Source organism: Schistocerca serialis, chromosome 4, assembly GCF_023864345.2.
Source record: "Schistocerca serialis cubense isolate TAMUIC-IGC-003099 chromosome 4, iqSchSeri2.2, whole genome shotgun sequence".
NCBI lineage: Eukaryota > Metazoa > Arthropoda > Insecta > Orthoptera > Acrididae > Schistocerca > Schistocerca serialis.
In genome coordinates, this window is record NC_064641.1 from 308,201,185 (window position 1) to 308,223,340 (window position 22,156).

At 45.3% G+C, this 22,156-nt stretch overlaps 1 protein-coding gene across 1 annotated transcript in view; it reads right to left on the minus strand.

Annotated features, from left to right (window-relative positions):
• LOC126474412 (serine/arginine repetitive matrix protein 1-like) overlaps positions 1-22,156 on the minus strand; it is a 229,022-nt gene that overhangs the window by 83,178 nt on the left and 123,688 nt on the right. Inside the window, exon 4 of the mRNA XM_050101880.1 lies at positions 5,025-5,373. Within this exon, the coding sequence (XP_049957837.1) occupies positions 5,025-5,373 (349 nt within the window). The remainder of the gene's footprint in view (positions 1-5,024; positions 5,374-22,156) is intronic.

Below are 22,156 nucleotides of genomic sequence, written 5' to 3' on the forward strand. Positions count from 1 at the left end.
GTGCACCTTCCGCCGACCATTTGCAACAACATCGATGTACTGTGGAGACCTCACGCCCCACGTGTTGAGCAATTCGGCGGTACGTCCACCCGGCCTCCCGCATGCCCACTATACGCCCTCGCTCAAAGTCCGTCAACTGCACATACGGTTCACGTCCACGCTGTCGCAGCATGCTACCAGTGTTAAAGACTGCGATGGAGCTCCGTATGCCACGGCAAACTGGCTGACACTGACGGCGGCGGTGCACAAATGCTGCGCAGCTAGCGCCATTTGACGGCCAACACCGCGGTTCCTGGTGTGTCTGCTGTGCCGTGCGTGTGATCATTGCTTGTACAGCCCTCTCGCAGTGTCCGGAGCAAGTATGGTGGGTCTGACACACCGGTGTCAATGTGTTCTTTTTTCCATTTCCTGGAGTGTATTTCTTCTAGTGTTCTGGCAGATATTTGTAATTTCGTTTTCGCAGAGAGCGCAGACAAATAGCACTCATGACGTTTTTCTTACAACAACCAGCGTCGAAAGATAACATCGGCATGTTTACAAAAGATTGCTTTAAGTGTAATTTTGTGGATCCATCGGTTAGAGAGATCCCTGATAAGTGCGATATTCGATTCATCGCCATTGCTAACGCTTGCAGCTAAACAATAACCAGTGCTCCAGACATGGCTGAGTAGAGCTCATGCGCAACGGCAGCAAATGTGATAGCAGGTGAGATGAGCTACGCCAGGTACCAAAGGTGTAGCCAACAAACAAAAATGCCTTGTACGTGATACCTTCTGGGTCTGTATTAGAAATAGGTCGATAATAAAAACATACGCTGATACGCTGACGGTAGCTGAAAGAGTTACACCGTGAAAGCTTTACGCGAACGCTACCAAACTAATACTCCAATATCTCCTCGCCTGTGAGATGTGTTGTTTAAAATTTCGCTGTTGACTGAGTTTATTTTCGGGACAGAAAAAAGCTGTTCTCACAGGTGAGATATAGTGTAGACACATGATGGCTACTGGGTTTGTGCTTAAAGTTTCTGGAATGTTTCGGGTGGAGACCACAACACAGCATGCTGAGGGGCGAACATGTGCAGTTTAAAGCCATTTTTCGAACTCTGGGAGAGATCGTGTCATTGGCGTTAAGGAGATATCTACAGATAGCAGGAATAGTTGATTGTCGTGTAATGACTGCAGAAGAGTGTTGACGATACGGACTCAGGATAACAGCGTAAAAAGAACAGTGGACACCGGACCCTTTAATGAGATTACACCATTACAGAATCACAGGATTGTTCGATGGGGTCTGACGGACAGACGAATGAAAACAGCGGATATACGAGGAGAGATTACTGGCTGAGTGTCTCCATGAATCGGCGGAAACTGATTACTAGAAGCTAGGTTGAAATCTACCTCTACATATACATGTAAATCATACTCGTCAAGTCACTTAACGGTGTGTGCCAGATAGTACTTCCGGTAGCACTAACTGTTACCCCTCCCCCCCCCCCCCTCCTTCCCTGTTCCAGTAGCGAATGGCGCGTGGGACGAATGATTATCCGTAAGCCTCTGTATCAGCTCTAATTTTTCGAATTTTCTTGTCGTGACCTTTTCACGATATTTATGAGGAAGAAGTAATTCGACTCTTTCCGGAAAGTGCTCACTCGAAATTTCAACAGTAAACTTCTCCGTGATGCACAATGACTCTCTTGTATTGACTGCCACTGAAGATTTTTGAGCATCTTTCGCGCCGACTAAACGAACGCGTGACGAAACGTACTGCTCTTCGTTGCATCTTTTTTCTATCTTCTATCAGTCCTACGTGGTACGGACCCCAGACTGGTGGACAATACTCAAGAATCGGTCGAACAAATATTTTGTAAGCCACTTTCTTCGTGGATGAGTTACTTTTCCTTAAGGTTTTTCCAATGATTCTGGCATCTGCTTTTGCTACTGTTTGTTTTACGTGGTCACTGCACTTAACGCCACTCTGGATAGTTACTTCTAGACATTTTACGGCAGACTCTGTTTTCAGAAATTTATCATCAGTAGCGTAATTGTGCAGTAGTGGATTTATTTTCCTATGTATGGGCAATACGTTACATTTATTTAAGTTCGGAGTCAACGGCTAGAGCCCGCACCATCCTCAATCCTCAGCAGGTCATTCTGCAAATCGATACTGTCTGCCGACATTGTTACTTTCTTATAGAGAACAGCGTCATATGGAACAGGGAATCTTCCGACACTTCCTACTAGATCATTTATACATATTGCAAACAGTAATAATCTTTTAACACACCTTTGGGGTACTCCGGGAATTACCTTTCACCGGTCGATTTCGTTTCGTTAAGAGCTACTTTCTGAGTTCTGTCGGCAAGGAATTTTTGAATCCGGTCGCAAATCTGGCCCGATATTCGGTAAGTCAGTATTTTTTTCATTAAACGGCAGTGCGGGACGGCGTCAAATAACTTTGTGAAGTCAAGGAGCACAGCATCAACCTTTGCGCCGTTTTCCACGGCGCTATGGATCTCAAACAGTGCTTGGATGGCGTGTACAGGTACAGCTGCCCATGCAGCTTCAACGTGATACCACAGTTCATCAAGAGTACTGACTGGCGTATTGTGACGAGCCAGTTGCTCGGCCACCATTGATCAGACGTTTTCAGTTGGTGAGAGATCTGGAGAATGTGCTGGCCAGGGCAGCAGTCGAACATTTTCTGTATCCAGAAAGGCCCTGCAACACGCGGTCTTGCATTATCCTGCTGAAATGTAGGGTTTCGCGGGGATCAAATGAAGGGTAGAGTCACGGGTCGTAACACATCTGAAATGTAACGTCCACTGTTCAAAGTGCCGTCAATGCAAACAAGAGGTAACCGAGACTTGTAACCAATGGCACCCCATAAGACCAAGCCGGGTGATACGCCAGTATGGCGATGACGAATACGCGCTTGCAATGCGCGTTCACCGCGATGTCGCCAAATACGGATGCGACCATCATGATTCTGTAAACAGAACCTGGATTCATCCGAAAAAAATTACGTTTTGCCATTCGTGCACCCAGGTTCGTCGTTGAGTAACACCATCGCAGTCGCTCCTGTCTGCGATGCAGCGTCAGGGGTAACCGCAGGCATGGTCTCCGAGCTGATAGTCCATGTTGCTGCAAACGTCGTCGAACTGTTCGTGCAGATGGTTGTTGTCTTGCAAACGTCCCCATCTGTTGACTCAGGGATCGAGACGTGGCTGCACGATCCGTTACAGCCATGCGGATAAGATACCTGTCATCTCGACTGCTAGTGATACGAGGCCTTTGGGATCCAGCACGGCGTTCCGTATTACCCTCCTGAACAGAGCGAGCTGAGTTCCTCAGGATCACGGTTTGAGGAATCCATGTTGATTTTTATAGATGAGATGTTCGTTCTTCAAAAAAGTCATAATTCTTGAGCATAAAACATGTTCCATTATTCTACAACTGATTGACGTCAACTATATAGGCTTATAATTAGGTGCATCTGTCCTACGACCCTTCTTGAAAACGGTAATGACCTGCGCTTTTTTACAGCCGCTAGGTGTCCTCCATCGCTCCAGTTCTCCTGCATCGTTTACCGCTGACATCATACCACAGACAGCACAGACAAGCATGCTGCAGGGCCAGAATCGGCAGGTACATTAAGCGACATTCTGTGTTGTTCAGCGATGAGCGTTTCTTCTGTTTGTGGGAGTTAGAGCGACGTCAGTGTGTCCATGTCGTTATACACTTCAGGAACAGGTCATCACATTGCATATTCTAGCAGGATATAGAAAGACCGCACAAACGGCTTGAAGAATGTGCAGGTCCTTGAATGGGCAGCTCGGCCACCTAATTTTCAACTCATAGGCCATGTATGGAATGTGATGGATGGGAAGACGTATATCTTCATGTCATACCTCAGCCAGGAATCTTCATGAACTGAAAATGTATTTCAGGAATGGTAAGAAATTCCTCAATATGACATCACAGCGATTACAAGAATATATTCGTGTCTGCGGGGGTCCACACTTCAATACTTCATACTGATGTTGATGAATGTTTAATCATTTAATACTCATTACTATTTGCTACATATTGGACTGGTGTTTCACTGTGTAATATGTTTCTTCTGTCAGTGAACTAAGGAAGGCAATAACTTCCCTAAATGACTGTGTTACAGTAACTGCACTCGCCGCGGACTGCAAAACTGCTGTTCTGACAACAAATGATCACAGCTGCACATTGTCAACACGGTGCCTCAGCAGTAGACGGCCTTCAGGTACGACCGACTTCACTATACTGGTCGAAAGATCCCACGGCTCGACGTCAGGCTGCAACCACCAGATGAGTACTTGCACTTATGTCTACTCCAGCTTGTTGTTTACTACAATCCTTCTACCTTGTAGTGGCCAGCCTCATCTCTGACAGATTCCAATCACTGTAGCGCCTGCTGATGGAACACACAGCATCTGGGTGGGAGAGAAATTGCACTAGCCCAAGAGACCGAAACAGTACTCCTCCACATCGCAGGATGGACTACCAGGACAATCCTTTACATGAACGAGAAACGGATCGACGTTTTCCTTTGCATTGAATACTGAGGTACTGAATGCAAAAACGAAGTTTTAAATACCGGCTAAAACAGCAAATGTGCCTGACAAATCTTGGAAGAAACACCCATTTACGTAGTTCAGAAAAGAGAAGAGGATTATAAACCTCTCTGCCAACTGAGCTACCGAAGTACGACTGATAACCTATCCTCACAGATTTACTTCCGCCCAGTACCTCATCCCCTACCTTCCAAAGTTCTGCTACCTTCCTAACTTCACGTGAGTTCTTCTGCGAAACTTGCAGGAGCAGCACTCGTGGGAGAAAGGATACTGCAGAGACGTGGCTTAGCCAACTTTTCTGTTCTCCTACAAGACTTAGAACATCCCCTGTCGCGCAAGTGGCTGGCGATTCGGGCGCAAACAGTGTGTTGCAGATCAGTTTCGGCTGTGTACGGCTGTGTAGCGCGTCAGCAAAGGCGCTCACCTTCTCCATTTCTCCGGGGCCCGGCGCGAGGTTCCCCTGAGGCGGCCGCCGGCGCACGGGCGGGTCGCGCTGCGGGAAGTCCGCGAACAGCGCGCGGTACTCGGAGCTCAGCTGCGCCGACTGCTCGGCGTCGAGGCGCAGGTTGGTGGCGCGCCTGCGCAGTGGCGGGCGGCGCTCGGCGGCGGGCACCGGCGGCGCGAAGCTGGCGCGGGACTCTGTGTCGCGGGCGAGCTCGCCCTCCAGCTGCAGCTGCGTGCGCCGCTTGCTCAGCTCGGCGCGCCGCGCGCCCGACCCGGGCTCGCAGAAGCGCTCCAAGTGCTCAGTGCGCGTCTCCATCTCGCCCTCCATCCTGCACACCACGACACGTACACTCTGTCTATTAAAAGTGCAACACTGAAGGCGGCATCCGACAAATTTCGAACTGGCATTTACTGTGTGCTCGGACGTACGATGACTGCCATTACATCACAACCACAGAGAGTAAGTAGCAGTGACCTCATCTAAATGTTATATACAAGAAAAGATTACGAAGAGGGTCTCCCATTGAAAATAGAGCTTTAATGCACACTACAGAATTCGACAGCGGCAGGATTGTGGCCTATCAAAACTGCAGTTCACTGTGTAACGCCGGAAATGCATATCGTCCTATTTCCACCTATCGTACTATAAATTTTTTCCTGATCTATTACCTGAAGATATGACATTACTGTGTCTTTATATATTGTGATTGTTTTACAATTTGTACACCACTGGCCATTAAAATTGCTACACCACGAAGATGACGTGCTACAGACGCGAAATTTAACCGACAGGAAGAAGATGCAAAATGATGCAAATGATTAACTTTTCAGAGCATTCACACAAGGTTGGCGCCGGTGGCGACACCTACAACGTGCTGACATGAGGAAAGTTTCCAATCAATTTATCACTCAAAAACAGCAGTTTACCGGCGTTGCCCAGTGAAACGTTGTTGTGATGCCTCGTGAAAGGAGGAGAAATGCGTACCATTGCGTTTCCGACTTTGATAAAGGTCGGATTGTAGCCTATGCCAATTGCGGTTTATCGTATCACGACATTGCTGCACGCGTTCGTCGAGATCCAATGACTGTTACAGAATATGGAATCGGTGGGTTCAGCAGGGTAATACGGAACGCCGTGCTGGATCCCAAAGGCCTCGTATCACTAGCAGTCGAGATGACAGGTATCTTATCCGCATGGCTGTAACGGATCGTGCAGCCACGTCTCGATCCCTGAGTCAACAGATGGGGACGTTTGCAAGACAACAACTATGTGCACGAACAGTTCGACGACGTTTGCAGCAACATGGACTATCAGCTCGGAGACCATGCCTGCGGTTACCCTTGACGCTGCATCGCAGACAGGAGCGACTGCGATGGTGTTACTCAACGACGAACCTGGGTGCACGAATGGCAAAACGTAATTTTTTTCGGATGAATCCAGGTTCTGTTTACAGCATCATGATGGTCGCATCCGTATTTGGCGACATCGCGGTGAACGCGCATTGCAAGCGCGTATTCGTCATCGCCATACTGGCGTATCACCCGTCTTGGTCGTATGGGGTGCCATTGGTTACACGTCTCGGTTACCTCCTGTTTGCATTGACGGCACTTTGAACAGTGGACGCTACATTTTAGATGCGTTACGACCCGTGGCTCTACCCTTCATTTGATCCCTGCGAAACCCTACATTTCAGCAGGATAATGCAAGACCGCGTGTTGCAGGGCCTTTCTGGCTACAGAAAATGTTCGACTGCTGCCCTGGCCAGCACATTCTCCAGATCTCTCACCAACTGAAAACGTCTGATCAATGGTGGCCGAGCAACTGGCGCGTCACAATACGCCAGTCAGTCCTCTTGATGAACTGTGGTATCATGTTGAAGCTGCATGGGCAGCTGTACCTGTACACGCCATCCAAGCACTGTTTGACTCAATGTCCAGGCGTATCAAGGCCGTTATTACGGCCAGAGTTGGTTGTTCTGGGTACTGATTTCTCAGGATCTATGCACCGAAATTGCGTGAAAATGTAATTACATGTCAGTTTTAGTATAATATATTTGTCCAATGAATACCCGTTTATCATCTGCATTTCTTCTTGGTGTAGCAGTTTTAATGGCCATAGTGCCTTAAGTGTGATGTCGACATTTTAAGAGTTCGAATTTGTGTTTGTCTCTCAGTATTGTGGTACACAACGAGCGCAAATTAACGGTAGTTTAAAGTTTCTTGGAAGACTTCAAATGCTGAATGTCGGCTAATGTTCAACTTATGCACAATATCAATAATTCTGTCATGATGATCGCCACAAACCACTTGCTCTTGATTATTTTTGAAGAAGAGAGCTAACAGATAACAATAACTGTGATGTTAAGGAATACAATTGTTGAGTCAAGGCTGCCAACCTATGGAGCAGTAAAACAAATGTCTTTGAGTAGGTTCTAGCCCAAGTACCATTAATATATGTTGGAAGACATCTGTATCATCTGCACAACGGTAACTATGGCAGCGAATATGAGTGTAGAAACAGCAGTCACTGTGAATGCCATTGGATGGGAGCTGCAAAAAATCATGGTAAAGAGTCGCTACTGCAAGTGCGTGTGCATCAGCTCGATAAAAAAAAAGAAACAAGATTTCTGCGATGGAAGAAGTATACAGGGTGGTCCACTGATCGTGAGCGGGCCAAATATCTCACGAAATAACCGTCAAACAAAAAACTACACAGAATAAAACTTGTCTAGCTTGAAGGGGAAAACCAGATGGCGCTATGGTTGGCCCGCTAGATGGCGCTGCCATAGGTCAAACGGATATCAGCTGCGTTTTTTAAAATAGGAAACCCCATTTTTTATTACATATTCTTGTAGTACGTAAAGAAGTATGAATGTTTTAGTTGAACCACTTTTTCGCTTTGTGATAGATGGCGCTGTAACAGTCACAAACATATGGCACACAATTTTAGACGAACAGTTGGTAACAGGTAGGTTTTTTAAATTCAGTTACAGAAGGTAGGTACGTTTGAACATTTTATTTCGGTTGTTCCAATGTGATACATGTACTTTTGTGAACTTATCATTTCTGAGAACGCATGCTGTTACAGCGTGATTACCTGTAAATACCACATTAATGCAATGAATTCTCAAAATGATGTCCGTCAACCTCAATGCATTTGGCAATACATGTAACGACATTCCTCTCAACAGCGAGTAGTTCGCCTCCCGTAATGTTCGCACATGCGTTGACAATGCGCTGGCGCATTTTGTCAGGCGTTGTCGGTGGATCACGATAGCAAATATCCTTCAACATTCCACACAGAAAGAAATCAGGGGACGTCAGATCCGGTGAACGTACGGGCCGTGGTATGGTGCTTCGACGACCAATCCACCTGTCATGAAATATGCTATTCAATACCGCTTCAAACGCACGCGAGCTATGTGCCGGACATCCACCATGCTGGAAGTACATCGCCATTCTGTCATGCAGTGAAACATCTTGTAGTAAGATTGGTAGAATATTACGTAGGGAATCAGCATACATTGCACCATTTAGATTGCCATCGATAAAATGGGGGCCAATTACCCTTCCTCCCATAATGCCGCACCATACATTAACCCGCGAATGTCGCTGATGCTCCACTTGTCGCAGCCATCGTGGATTTTACGTTGCCCAATAGCGCATATTATGCTGGTTTACGTTACCGCTGTTGGTGAATGACGCTTCGTCGCTAAATAGAACGCGGGCAAAAAATCTGTCATCGTCCCGTAATTTCTCTTGTGCCCAGTGGCAGAACTGTACACGACATTCAAAGTCGTCGCCATGCAATTCCTGGTGCATAGAAATATGGTACGGGTGCAATCGATGTTGATGTAGCATTCTCAACGCCGATTCTCAAGCAATTTGTCTGCTACTGATGTGCAGATTCGCCGCGACAGCAGCTAAGACACCTAATTGGGTATCATCATTTGTTGCAGGTCGTGGTTGATGTTTCACAAGTGGCTGAACGCTTCCTGTTTCCATAAATAACGTAACTATCATGTGAACGGTCCGGATACTTGGATGATGACGTCCAGGACGCCGAGCACATACATAGCACACGCCCGTTGGGCATTTTGATCACAATAGCTATACATCAACACGATATTGACCTTTTCCGCAATTTGTAAACAGTCCATTTTAACACGGGTAATGTATCACGAAGCAAATACCGTCCGCACTGCCGGAATGTTACGTTATACCACGTACTTATACGTTTGTGACTATTACAGCGCCATCTATCACAAAGCGAAAAAAATGGTCCAACTACAACATTCATATTTCTTTACGTACTACACGAATATGTAATAAAAATGGGGGTTCCCATTTTTAAAAAACGCAGTTGATATCCGTTTGACCTATGGCAGCGCCATCTATCAGGCCAACCATAGCGCCATCTGGTTTCCCCCTTCAAGCTAGACGAGTTTCGTTCTTTGTATTTTTTTCGTTTGATGCTTATTTCGTGAGATATTTGGCACGGTCACTATCAATGGACCACTCTGTATAACTTGGTCTACCGACCAATGGCGATAGATAACATAACGCAGTCTGAATAATCCACTTCTACTCTGCTGTATAATGTATTTACCTACGGAGAGCTCCAAAAGATGCGCTTGCCCCTGAATCAATGTAATATTTCCTTAACGGCCGGAAGGACATCTAGGATCGACGACATGATCGTTACGGAAACAGCGCAAATTCTAACTACAATGGTGGTTCCAGAATTCCACGATCGCCTTTTCGAAGGACTTGTCCTAGCGTCCGCCTTGCGTGATTTGGGGGTTAGCTGACGGTCAGCGTATATACTCATCAAGACTTCCAGAGAGACTTATATCAACATTGAGAGCAAATGCAGATGAGGTCGTTTTCGTGACTACCTCAGTTCTATGTCGCGATTGTGATTTATAACAGAGAATTGTATCTTGACAGATGATAATGACCCCATTCATTGGGGTGTCCATGACAGGTTTGACGAGCGGTTCGACGAGATAGCACATCCTTACTAGTCTTCTAAATTGCCACGTTTGAGTACTGATGCCACGCTTTATTACGTTCGCTATGGAAGAAATACGATTCGTTTGGGGGAAACGATGGACGTTCCATACTCTCCTATGGCATTTGAACAGCACACTAGTTATCATATCCCATTGTCAGTATTCAGAATTTATATGCGTCGGTTGTAGATATCGAAGGTGATCCTGCTTCGCATTCAGATTATTTACACTACTGGCCATTAAAATTGCTACACCAGAAGATGACGTGCTACAGACGCGAAATTTAACCGACAGGAAGAAGATGCTGTGATATGCAAATGATTAGCTTTTCAGAGTATTCACACAAGGTTGGCGCCGGTGCTAACACCTACAACGTGCTGACATGAGGAAAGTTTCCAACAGATTTCTCATACACAAACAGCAGTTGACCGGCGTTGCCCGGTGAAACGTTGTTGTGATGCCTCATGTAAGGAGGAGAAATGCGTACCATCGCGTTTCCGACTTTGATAAAGGTCGGATTGTAGCCTATCGCAATTGCGGTTTATCGTATCACGACATTGCTGCACGCGTTGGTCGAGATCCAATGACTGTTAGCAGAATATGGAATCGGTGGGTTCAGGAGGGTAATACGGAACACCGTGCAGGATCCCAAAGGCCTCGTATCACTAGCAGTCGAGATGACAGACATCTTATCAGCATGGCTGTAACGGATAGTGCAGCCACGTCTCGATCCCTGAGTCAACAGATGGGGACGTTTGCAAGCCAACAACCATCTGCACGAACAGTTCGACGACGTTTGCAGCAGCATGAACTATCAGCTCGGAGACCATGGCTGCGGTTATCCTTGACGATGTATCACAGACAGGAGCGCCTGCGATGGTGTTACTCAACGACGAACCTGGGTGCACGAATGGCAAAACGTCATTTTTTCGGATGAATCCAGGTTCTGTTTACAGCATCATGATGGTCGAATCCGTGTTTGGCGACATCGCGGTGAACGCACATTGGAAGCGTGTATTCGTCATCGCCATACTGGCGTATCACCCGGCTTGATGGTATGGGGTGCCATTGGTTACACGTCTCGGTCACCTCTTGTTCGCATTGACGGCACTTTGAACAGTGGACGTTACATTTCAGAGGTGTTACTACCCGTGGCTCTACCCTTCATTTGATCCCTGCGAAACCCTACATTTTAGCAGGATAATGCACGACCGCATGTTGCAGGTCGTGTACGGGCCTTTCTGGATACAGAAAATGTTCGACTGCTGCCCTGGCCAGCACATTCTCCAGATCTCCTACCAACTGAAAACGTCTGGTCAATGGTGGCCGAGCAACTCGCTCGTCACAATACGCCACTCACTACTCTTGATGAACTGTGGTACCGTGTTAAAGCTACATGGGCATCTGTACCTGTACACGCCATCCGAGCTCTGTTTGACTCAATGCCCAGGCGTATCAAGGCCGTTATGACGGCCAGAGTTGGTTGTTCTGGGTACTGATTTCTCAGGATCTATGCACCCAAATTGCGTGAAAATGTAATCACATGTGAGTTCTAGTATAATATATTTGTCCAATGAATACCCGTTTATCATCTGCATTTCTTCTTGGTGTAGCAATGTTAATGGCCAGTAGTGTAGTTCATTTCCTGAAAACCGAAGTAAATGTTAGCTAGTGACAAGTTGCAAGATGTCGTCTGACAAAGAAACCCACATATACGTAATATTCCGCAAGGCGCGTAACGGTGTTTGGCGGACCGTACTTCTGGTACCACTAACTGATGCTCCTTCCCCTCTTCCACTCGCGAATGGCACGTGGGAAGAATAAAACCCACTTAAGCCTTTACAATATGGGGTAGTCGATAGCTGATGAGAGATCAGTCTGGCTGTGCCTTCTGCATGAGCTGGCAAGTTTACGTTGTCTAATTGTTTCGGAAGTTATTGTAAAGGTTATGATTCATTTACTGTCTGATTTTTACAAATGTGCATGTTGGGTGCGTACAGTGCCGATGCTATTGCTATTAGGTAATTGTTATTTAATACCTTATGCACATCTAGCTAGCTACTGTCTTGTTTGTATCTGATAAGCCATTTCACAGATACGACAGCAGAGCTCAGAGGAGAGTAGTGATTTTTCGACCTGTTGCCTTAGTTGCTGGTGAATATTCCATGCGTCTTCAGAGGCGCTCCTGTTCCCTGTGAGTCTTGCTGATTGACGGATCTGGCGACGCAGAGCGACATAAGTACTAAGAAAACAGGATGTGGTAGAAGTTTACATGTAATTGCTGGAGATAATCCTTGTCAATGATAAGACGAAACTAAAAATAAAACTACCTATCGATTCTGTAGAGCTACTGTCGCTGTCAAGGAAAGATTGGAGTCCCTTAGTGTCCTGTGTGTGCGTACAAGTCCAGAGCGTCTTGCAACTACCGTTCAAAAAAACTCTACGTTTCACTTGCTTTTTGCAAGATTAAAAGCAAAATTCTAGTGTCTCACAGGGCGGAATAGAGACAGGACATATATTCCGGGTTAGAAGGAGTTTAGCGTGGCTAGCACAGGGGAAGACGAAGGGCCAGGGCGTCCCTCAAGGCTAAGGCAAGAAAGCAGGACAAAGACAGAGTCCGCGAATAGAAACATCATACAGCAGCTCTCTGACCTCAGAAAAACGGAGGAACACTGTGCTCAAGTCACTGTGCAGAAAATCCAACAGCTACAGCGCGACCATCAAAATCGCACTGGAGGACTTTCAAGCAGAAGCCGCTCTCCACGTTACAGAACCCGTATAATCTACAGTTCCTCAAGTAATGCATCTAACCTTAAAGGAAATGATCATCAACAAAAACAATACATGGTAACAGATGACAAAGAATACTTCACGACTCCAAAGAAGGCGAGAAACTAAAAAAGTAAACATTCGCTTGATCAACAGGAAACATCACAGGCTGCCATGCGCTTCGAAACCGTTAACCGTTTCGAACTTTTGGAAGATACTAAGATACAGAATAAATCAGTTACAAGACTCAAAGCAGCAGAAAGACTCGACGACCAATCAGAGACCACAGACAGTTCAGAAACAGAAAATTCCTCCGATTATGATCACGTTCTCCGGCCGCTGCCTCCAACTGAATGCCGAACTGAAAAAACACATCCACGTCCCGTCAAAGCAATTTCGTAAAATATCACTATGACTCGAACGATGGCTATCTAAAGGCACTCAACATTTTGAAGGTCCGTAACATACCGTTATTCACTCACCAACGGCCAACAGAAAAACTCGTGAAAGGTATAGTCAAACGATTGCCAGCACAGATTACCGAGCAAGAAGTGCAACAAGATTGTTCGAACTTGGCTTCAAAGACGTAATAGTTTACCGGTATAAGAAGAGAGACCTGAAGAGCAAGAAGCTCACCCTCAACCGGTGTAGTCGGTGAGGTTACCGAAAGGAAAATCCAACGAAGCATTTTCCGACATCAAGTTCATACTTTACACCAAAGTAACAATCGAAGATTATGAATATAAAGACGGCCCAGCAGAATGTAAGAGATTACAGAATCTCCGCCACACTTAGAGTTATTGTACGTTGCCAGCTCGATGTGTCAGGTACGCAAGTCTACGCCTGCCGAGCGAACGTACGTACCCCCGGTCACAGATGCCACGGTGCGTGCATTGTTAGGAGGAAGGGCATCCCGCCTCCTGGTGAGGCTGTAGAGCCTTCCAAGCAGCCATCAAAATTTACAGGAGGCAATAACAACAACGGATCAATGCACAAACAGCAGCAAACGACACTGCGCCTGCAATATTGGTGGCTTCAACTTCAAACACACGGGATCCAGAAAAACTCTTGCAACAAAAAATCGCACAAGCAAAACTAAGGGATTCAGCAAGCAATCTAAATACCACACTCTAAGAGGCTACCAGCGACCCAGTGCAAGACCATCCACGGCAACAACAAGAATGTTTGAAAGCACAATGGCAGTAACACAGCTGGGTAACCTCACTGCAATAATCAAACAAACAAACATACTTGCCATCATCACCGCGACAGCCACGAAGTTCAACAGCGCGCCTGACCTTCTATCCAAGGTCACTACTCCAATCGGAGAGGCAATGGAAATTTTCACCTCACGCTATAGCAAATAGACAAAACAGGAACACAAATCTTAAATTTTGCACACTAAACGCCAACGATGTGGCAAATAAACAACCAGGAATAAACGAATTCATAGAAGAACATAAAATTGACATCCTGTTTTTGACGAAAACTCGCCTGAGGCCGTCACAAAATTTCGATCTCCGCAATGTGGTTGGTAATCGAACAGATCGCCGCAGTAGGAAAGGATGCGGCACTGCAATTTACCTTAGATCTTCGATAACACACTACCATGACACTACTCCAAACTTAATAACTCTGGAAGCCACGGTTGTCATCATAGAAACGCTAACAGGAAATATCACTCTAGTGGCTGCATATTTAGTCCTAGGAATAATTTGGGGTTCTAGGCACTTCAGTGTGTGATGTTCTTAGGGTAGTTAGGTTTAAGTAGTTCTAAGTTCTAGGGGACTGATGACCACAGATGTTAAGTCCCATAGTGCACAGAGCCATTTGAACCATTCGAATAATTTGGGGGAACAAGATCTCTTCAAGATATTTGACCCTCACGAGAAAGTTTTACTACGTGGCGATTCAAACGCCAATCGCCAAACTAATTCAAATGGGAAACAACTCCATAACCTCGAAGACCGTCTGCAGACAGTCACCATCGGCCCTGAATACATCCCTACCATACTCAACCACAGACCAGATGTCTTAGACAGAAATAGTAAAAGGCTTCGACAGAGACCTCCATCTCCAAATGAAAACAGAAATGACTTCAGACCACAATTCAGTCACTGGATATATAACCAGAGCTATGTTACAACCATCTCCTCGCCAGCATACAAAAACAAGTTGGAACCAGTTTTCTAGGTGCCTCAACAATAACATGGAACTAACAGAAAACGTTAGCTCACATGAAAGAATCGATGAGGCTGTAACAAAATCAACAGAGCTCACAGGAATACTTCCGCAACAACCTACCTCGCACCACTCATAACTAAAGCTAGGATATTATATACTTGAAAAACCAGTCCAGGAAAAGCTGGCAGAAACACCACAATCCAGCTGACAGAAGAGAATTGCGTCCACTTTCACGAGAACTTAGGAAACGAGCCAATGAATAGAGAGCACAATGTTGAGAAGACAAGCTGGGTAGTCTGACTGCAGATTAATCATAAACTTTCGTAACTTAACTCCCATGAAAAATAAATATTGTTACAAGGGCACCACCTCATATATGATGCCCTACAAAAATAAGAATTATTTGCTTAAAGAAAATATGCTAAACCAACTCAGCCTACAGCAAGACGTCAACAACTACCATATTCAAGAAGAAGCCCAGTGAATTCGAACCACTCCGATCCACGACACTCCACAACCTACAACTCCACGAGAGATACGACAAATCGTCAATAAACTGAGAATCAGTTCAGCACCAGGATCAGACAATATCTCAGTGATCAGCTGAAGCACTTACCAAGAAACCTACAGTCTCGCTGGCCCTAATATACAACAAATGTCTGCAAAATGTCTACTTCGCGACAGCTTACAAATTGTCAAAAATCGCACCAATTCCCAAACCAGGGAAAGACCCTCAACATCTAAACAATCATAGACCAATTAGCCTAATGTCAGTACTTTCCAAAGTGTTGGAACGTGTGATCCGTGCCAGATTTCGACAATTTCTAGAAGAAAATGAAGTCATACGCCCTAAAAAATACGCATTTCGGGAGAAATTTTCGGCAGAACTTCAAGTACTCACAATTACGGAATATATCACATATGATGTAAATTGCTCCCACTACGTGGCCGCAGTATTCTTCGACATAGCCACAGCCTATAATAAAATGCGGAGGGACATTCACCTGTGCAACCTCAAATTGTTTGATAGTTTTTTTCTCATATGGAAGATTTTTCGTCCAGATTGATGGAAAACGTTCTGAAACCATCACTCACTAGAAGAAATCCTACAAGGATATATGTTATCTCCCATGCTATTCGCTGTGTAAGTCAACAATCTGCCCACACTACGGCAAACTTGTTCACACTATTCGGAGACGACACGACGCTGATCATACCTTGGTGGTGCTTGGATACCACCATCAAGAGACTCCACAATCAGATTGATGCAATCGAACTTTGGGTCGCCGACAGTAAAATCCGAATGAACGCTGACGAAACACAGCCATCCTGATTAGACGAAGAAGATCTATTCTGGATACGAAACTAAACCTTCTCAGCGAAGACACAGACTGGACCCACAGTACAAAATATGTAGGAGTAATTCTTGATTATAAAATGCTCTACAAGGAGCACATAAGGGAGAAGAAAACCAACCTCACAAACGCCATTTATATCATCTACATGTATATTCATTACTCAAGAGCAGAGAGTTGCACCAACACACGAAGTTCATACTGCTGTATGGTTGTTCCTCGTAGGCACAGCAAGCAAAACCAACAAGAAAGTCCTGCAACGGCTTCAAAACAGATGCCTGAGACTCATCTTGAGTGTTCCAAGATGTACTAGGACCACAGAACCTCAAGAAAACTCCATATTCCAACGGTACAGCAACAAATCGAGGATCGAACGCAGTGTCTAATAGACAAAATTAATTTACGTCGAAACTAGTGAAGACTCCTAGAAAACGTCTGGGTGGGACAACCAGTACACTGGAAAAAATACAAGGCCCCGCTATCAACCTTAACTAAGTGATGATAGGTCTGATGGTCCGACAGACCGACTTTCAGCCCAATGATCACCAAACGACACAACCAATAAAAAAACAACAACCTACCCATGAAAGTACCGCCTTCAACGAAAGTAGCATTTTAGTTTACACAAAAAAATGTCGATGTATCGCTAAGTTTAACAGCTTCTTCGTTTTCTCGTCCCATTAACTTGGGGGCAGTTTTAACAGAAAGGAAAAAGTCATCAAAGATGGAGAGTTTGATAGAGAGAAAGGATCCATGAAACTTAATGATATGCGAACAATAATTCCACAGAATCAACAGATAGTTTTACGTTGCAAATGATAGTTCGATAATTGAGCTCTATTTTCGACAAGGATTATCTCTACCAATCGCGTTTAAACGTCTACAAGGCCCCCTTTTCAAACTATTTTTGTCGCTCTCCGAGGTCCGATCCGTCAGTTGCCAGGACCCAACGAAACCAGGAGCACCACTGAAGATGTCCAACGCAGCTCTGGGCGAACGACGAGAACAAAGAAGTTTCATGGAGCACAGCCATAAAACCCTGAAGAGTCAATAGCAACTAAGAGTCCCTGAAGTCTTAACAGATTTCCTATCATCCTGCCGTTCATCTTTTTTTTTTCTTTATTGGATTTCGATTCCTCCCCCCCCCCCCTCCCCAGAGGGGGGCGGGCTGGCAGCAGCATAATACACCGCTCTGCAGGCTACAGAAAAGTTAAAAAACAGAATTAGGAGATGTCATAACAATAAAAGCCGGTGATAAAATGGTGACTGTTAAAAACTTAAACATGGCGAAAAAGTTGCGAAGAAAATACAAAAAAACAAAGGGTCAGTGAAGCCGATTAAAACACATAGTAAATAGACAGGCACAATTAAAAAACAAGGCGATGGTCTGGTTTCTGTTCACAACAGTTAAAAACACACCTAGCTACAGTGTGGTGGCCGTTTGCAACACCTAAAGGGGGAAACACAACACTGAAAACTCACAGAAACAATGCTCTATAGAGTACGAAGGCATACAGAAAGGGGTGGTGGGGGAAGGACCCGGAGAGATGAGGGGGGGAAAAAGGGGGGAGGAGAGGAAAGGCAAAAAGTGGATAGCCAATGGAGGGAGAGGACACAGAAAAGCGGGGCAGGGCAGATGCGAGGACTGAAGGAGGCAGTGGAGGGGAAAGAAACAGGACTCAGGGGCGAGAAAGGAGTCAAAGAGAAGATAAGTCGGGAAAAAAACAGGATGGAAGGGAGGCAGAGGAAGCCTGGGAAAAGGATAGAGGGAGGGAGGGGGAGGTGAGGATCAGAATTAATGGGAGGGATAAATGGTGGGAGAGAGGGCATTATCTGGGAGGGTGAGTTGATGGAAGCCACCTTGGGAAAGGAGATGAAGGGTGTAGAGGTGGAGGGTAGGGGGACACAACAGTGAAGGTGCGGCAGCAGGTGGGCGCTGGAGAGGAGAGGAGCAACCAGGGGATTGGGGTGGGCGGGGGGGAGATCAAGTCGGCGGGAAGTGTAGAGCACTCGGATATGTTCAAGGAAAAGGAGCAAATGGGGGAAAGGAATCAGGTCATAGAGGATCCATGTGAGGGACAGGAGGTGTATACAGAAGGCGAAGCACAGTGCATGATGCTCGAGGATCTGAAGGGACTTATAGAATTTAAGGGTGGGGGGGAGGCGGATATTCAGGTGGGACTGGCATAACAGAGGATGGATAGATTAAGAATTCGTAGGTGTGGAGGATGGTAGAGGGGTTCAACCCCCATGTCTGGCCAGAGAGGAGGAGGCAGAGGTTGTTGTGGTCTTGGGATTTAGTGAAAATATCAAGGAGCTGGAAGGAGCGAGTGGTACGACCTACGATGATTGCCTGGCTCTTGGAAGGATTGATTTTGAGGAGCCACTGGGTACACCATGTGGCAAAAACCTCAAGGTGATTCTGGAGAAGGCGTTGGGTCCGTTGAACGGTAGGAGCGAGGGCAAGGAAGGTGGTGTTATCAGTATGCTGCAGGAGGTGGACTGGAGGTGAGGGAGTTGGGGCACTTCGGCCGTGTACATGAGGTAGAGGAGATGGGAGAGGACAGAGCCCTGGGGCACACCCATGGAGGGGTAGAAGGTGCGGGAATCGGCGTTATGGATGTTAACGTCGGAGGGGCGGTGGGAGAGGAAGAAGGCAATCAGACGGACATAGTTGATAGGAAGGGCTTAGGTATGGAGTTTAAATAGGAGACCGAGATGCCATATGCAGTCGTAGGCCTTTTTGAGGTCTAGGGAGACAAAAATGGTGGAATGATGGTAGTTAAGCTGGAGGGAGAGGAGATGAGTGAGGCGTAGGAGTTGGTCATCGGCAGAGAAGGAAGGTCGGAAGCCACATCGCCCTTCATCTTGTCAGTGTTTTCCATATATTTCCTTTCTTCACCGATTCTGAGGAGAGCCTCCTCAGACGTTACCTTATCAGTCCATCTAATTTTCAACATTATTCTGTAGCACCACCTCTCAAAGGCTTCGAATCTCTTCTGTTCTTCTTTTCCCACGGTTCGTGTATCACTACCATATGAGGCATAATGCCACGCACCATGGCTATTCAGATGGGACGTTACAGCAGTTATTAGACGTGCAGTAAGTGTCATGCGAAAGACAGGTGGTGTCAAAAGGCTCGAGTGTATGCGGTTCATATGCGATATGATAGAGGTCACTGTTGGAGTTTTAGTCAAAATACTGGTAATTTTATTTCCGGTTTTGTTTGTTTGGTTTTCTAATTGTTCATTAATTACTACTGTTATTGTGTTTCATTATGGGCGTGAAAGAAGGTGTGAATGTAAAATACTGTTTTATGTAGCGTTTTTATACTATAGAGTGAAGTAATTAGTCAAGTGAGGAATGTTCTAGAATGACTTGTATGCTAGTCTTACGATTTGAGGAATTTATTATAAACTATTTCGTCAGTTTATGGTACTGGGAAATGAGATTATGATATCGGAAAAATAGTTTTATTAAAAGGGAATTAATTTTATATTTGTGGGTTTTCCAAATAAAAAAATTTAAAGATTAGCATAATCTCGCTTATTTTGGCAACTGGAAACTTCTTTTGTGTAGAGCGATGAATAGAGTCGGGGCCTGGATCTCATAGTTATAAGACCTATTGATATGCGCTCCGCTAAAACTTGCTGATGTTGTGATATTTCGGTACTAAAATATTTGAGAAGTGCCGTAAAGTGTGGAAGACAATTCGAGTGAATTCAGGGTGAAATTCAGAACTTTTGCTGGCGTTTAAAACATCTAAATACAGCGTGACATGTTGCTTACTCGCAAACTTCAACAATTTGTTCCGTGAGACTGATGTAACATTGGAGGGAGCAGTTCTGAAAGAAACATTCCGTTTGTAAGCTCTCGATGAAGAATTACTGTAAACTGGCTACAGTTATGAATGGGGTGTGCGTGTGAGCTTTTCAGACTTGGTGCAGCTTAGAGTAAGGCTTGGTAGTAACTGGAGTATGCAAGCTTAACGTAATAGAGTGAAATATTACGCACGTAAAAACTTTCATTCCACCGATAAAACAATTTTAGTTCGACTTGAGTTTATGATGTGTACAGCGGTTTTTTCTGTAGCTTTTTCTGGTGAGAACTGCATGTCAGTAACTTCAAGGAGGCATGTGTGTAAGAAGAAATTCAACATGAGTGGAACTTGGCAAAGCACAGCGTCGCCGCACATGCAATGCTGTGCTCCAAACGTACATTCTCAGAAATGACTTTCTAAAACTAACAACGGGAAGGCGTCAGACAAGGCCAACCGATTCGGCTCAGATTTGGCAGGTCGCTTGTGTACAACCTAAAACGACTGAATCTAAGATATTTTGGGTCAACACCACCGCGTTTTTGGGAAAATCACCCCTAAAGGTTATGACGAGCAATTGACTCAAAATTGGCGGGATCGATAGATAATTGTAAATAGAGTATTTTTCATCATCAAGTATGGGGCCCGAAAACGCAATCTTTTCCAGAAATCGAGGTAAGAAACCTTTAAAATTGCCGCTTCTGTACCCACATGGTAAACGCTTTTCACCGATAGCAAGGATAGCGCAACGGCCAAGGTAGTGCCGGCGCGGTAACTCAGCGTGGATGGTCAGAGAGCTGGTCGGCCTCTGTAATAAAAAAACTGAGTGAAAGGATCAACAACGAACTTGAACGGATGTCTTGTGACATCCGCAACGACAAAAAAAAAAAAAAAAAAAAAAAAAAAAAAAAAAAAAAAAAAAAAAAAAACTGGCTGTGAATCGGAGAAATCTTGCGTATGTTTTCGTTTGTATTTCTCCATATCTCAATTGATAGGGATGGGAGGGTTAGTAAGGTAGGTAAATCAATAAGAAATGATAATAATAAGATAGCCAACCGCGTGACGCTTGTTTACAGCGAGGCACGGAACAGAATGCACACGGTGAGAGTTGTGTTGCCCCGGTTGCCTCTTCGTGATATCATAGTTGTGAAGCTGGAAGAGTGACGCTGTCCAGTACGAGCCTTATAGAAGTCAATCGGAAAGAGTTGTTTTCCGTCATTAGGTTGCCGCGAACCTCGCGGATACATGTAGTGATTTTTCCATCGTTAATGCGCCGAATGAAATACGTTTTGTGAATGAATACAGTGTTCTTCCGTAAGTAAGATATGACGAGTACTGTATGTAGTTTGTAGTAATTAGCTCGTCTGTATACGCCGTAGTAACTACTTATTGTTTGTTGTGTTACATCTTTCAGGTGCATAATCTGAGTAATGGAGGATGTACAGCCTTCGACTAGCGCTGTGATATATAGTTGGGAGCCTGTCACAGACGATGGCAAGCGGGAAGTTACCGACGCTGTGTTTTGGTTTGTAAAAGTGTTGCAACACAGATGCATTATCAATGCACTACCGGAAGCAGGCAGTTCTGTTTCTCGGCGTTCCAGATTGATATGAGCGGCTATCGTCGAGCGATTTTTGGGGCTGACGAACGAAATGACTTTTGTTGATACTGAGGTACTATACCATGAAGAAGAAGCAGAAGGTGATTCAGTGGAAGATATCCCGACTAGTGAATCGCAAAATGGTAATAACACTTTGGAAATCTCCACGTCACTGGGAATATGTGCTTCATCTGTTCCCGATGAGTATTACGAACCGGTTACTAAACGACTGAACTACGGCGCTATACCCCTTGAAGTAAAAATAAAGGCGGTAGCGAAAGCCACGAATCATCCAAATTGGAACTTACAAACACTGCAAAAGAATGGAGCAACAGTAGCGCTGAGAAGAAACACGGACTTGAAATTGTGGGA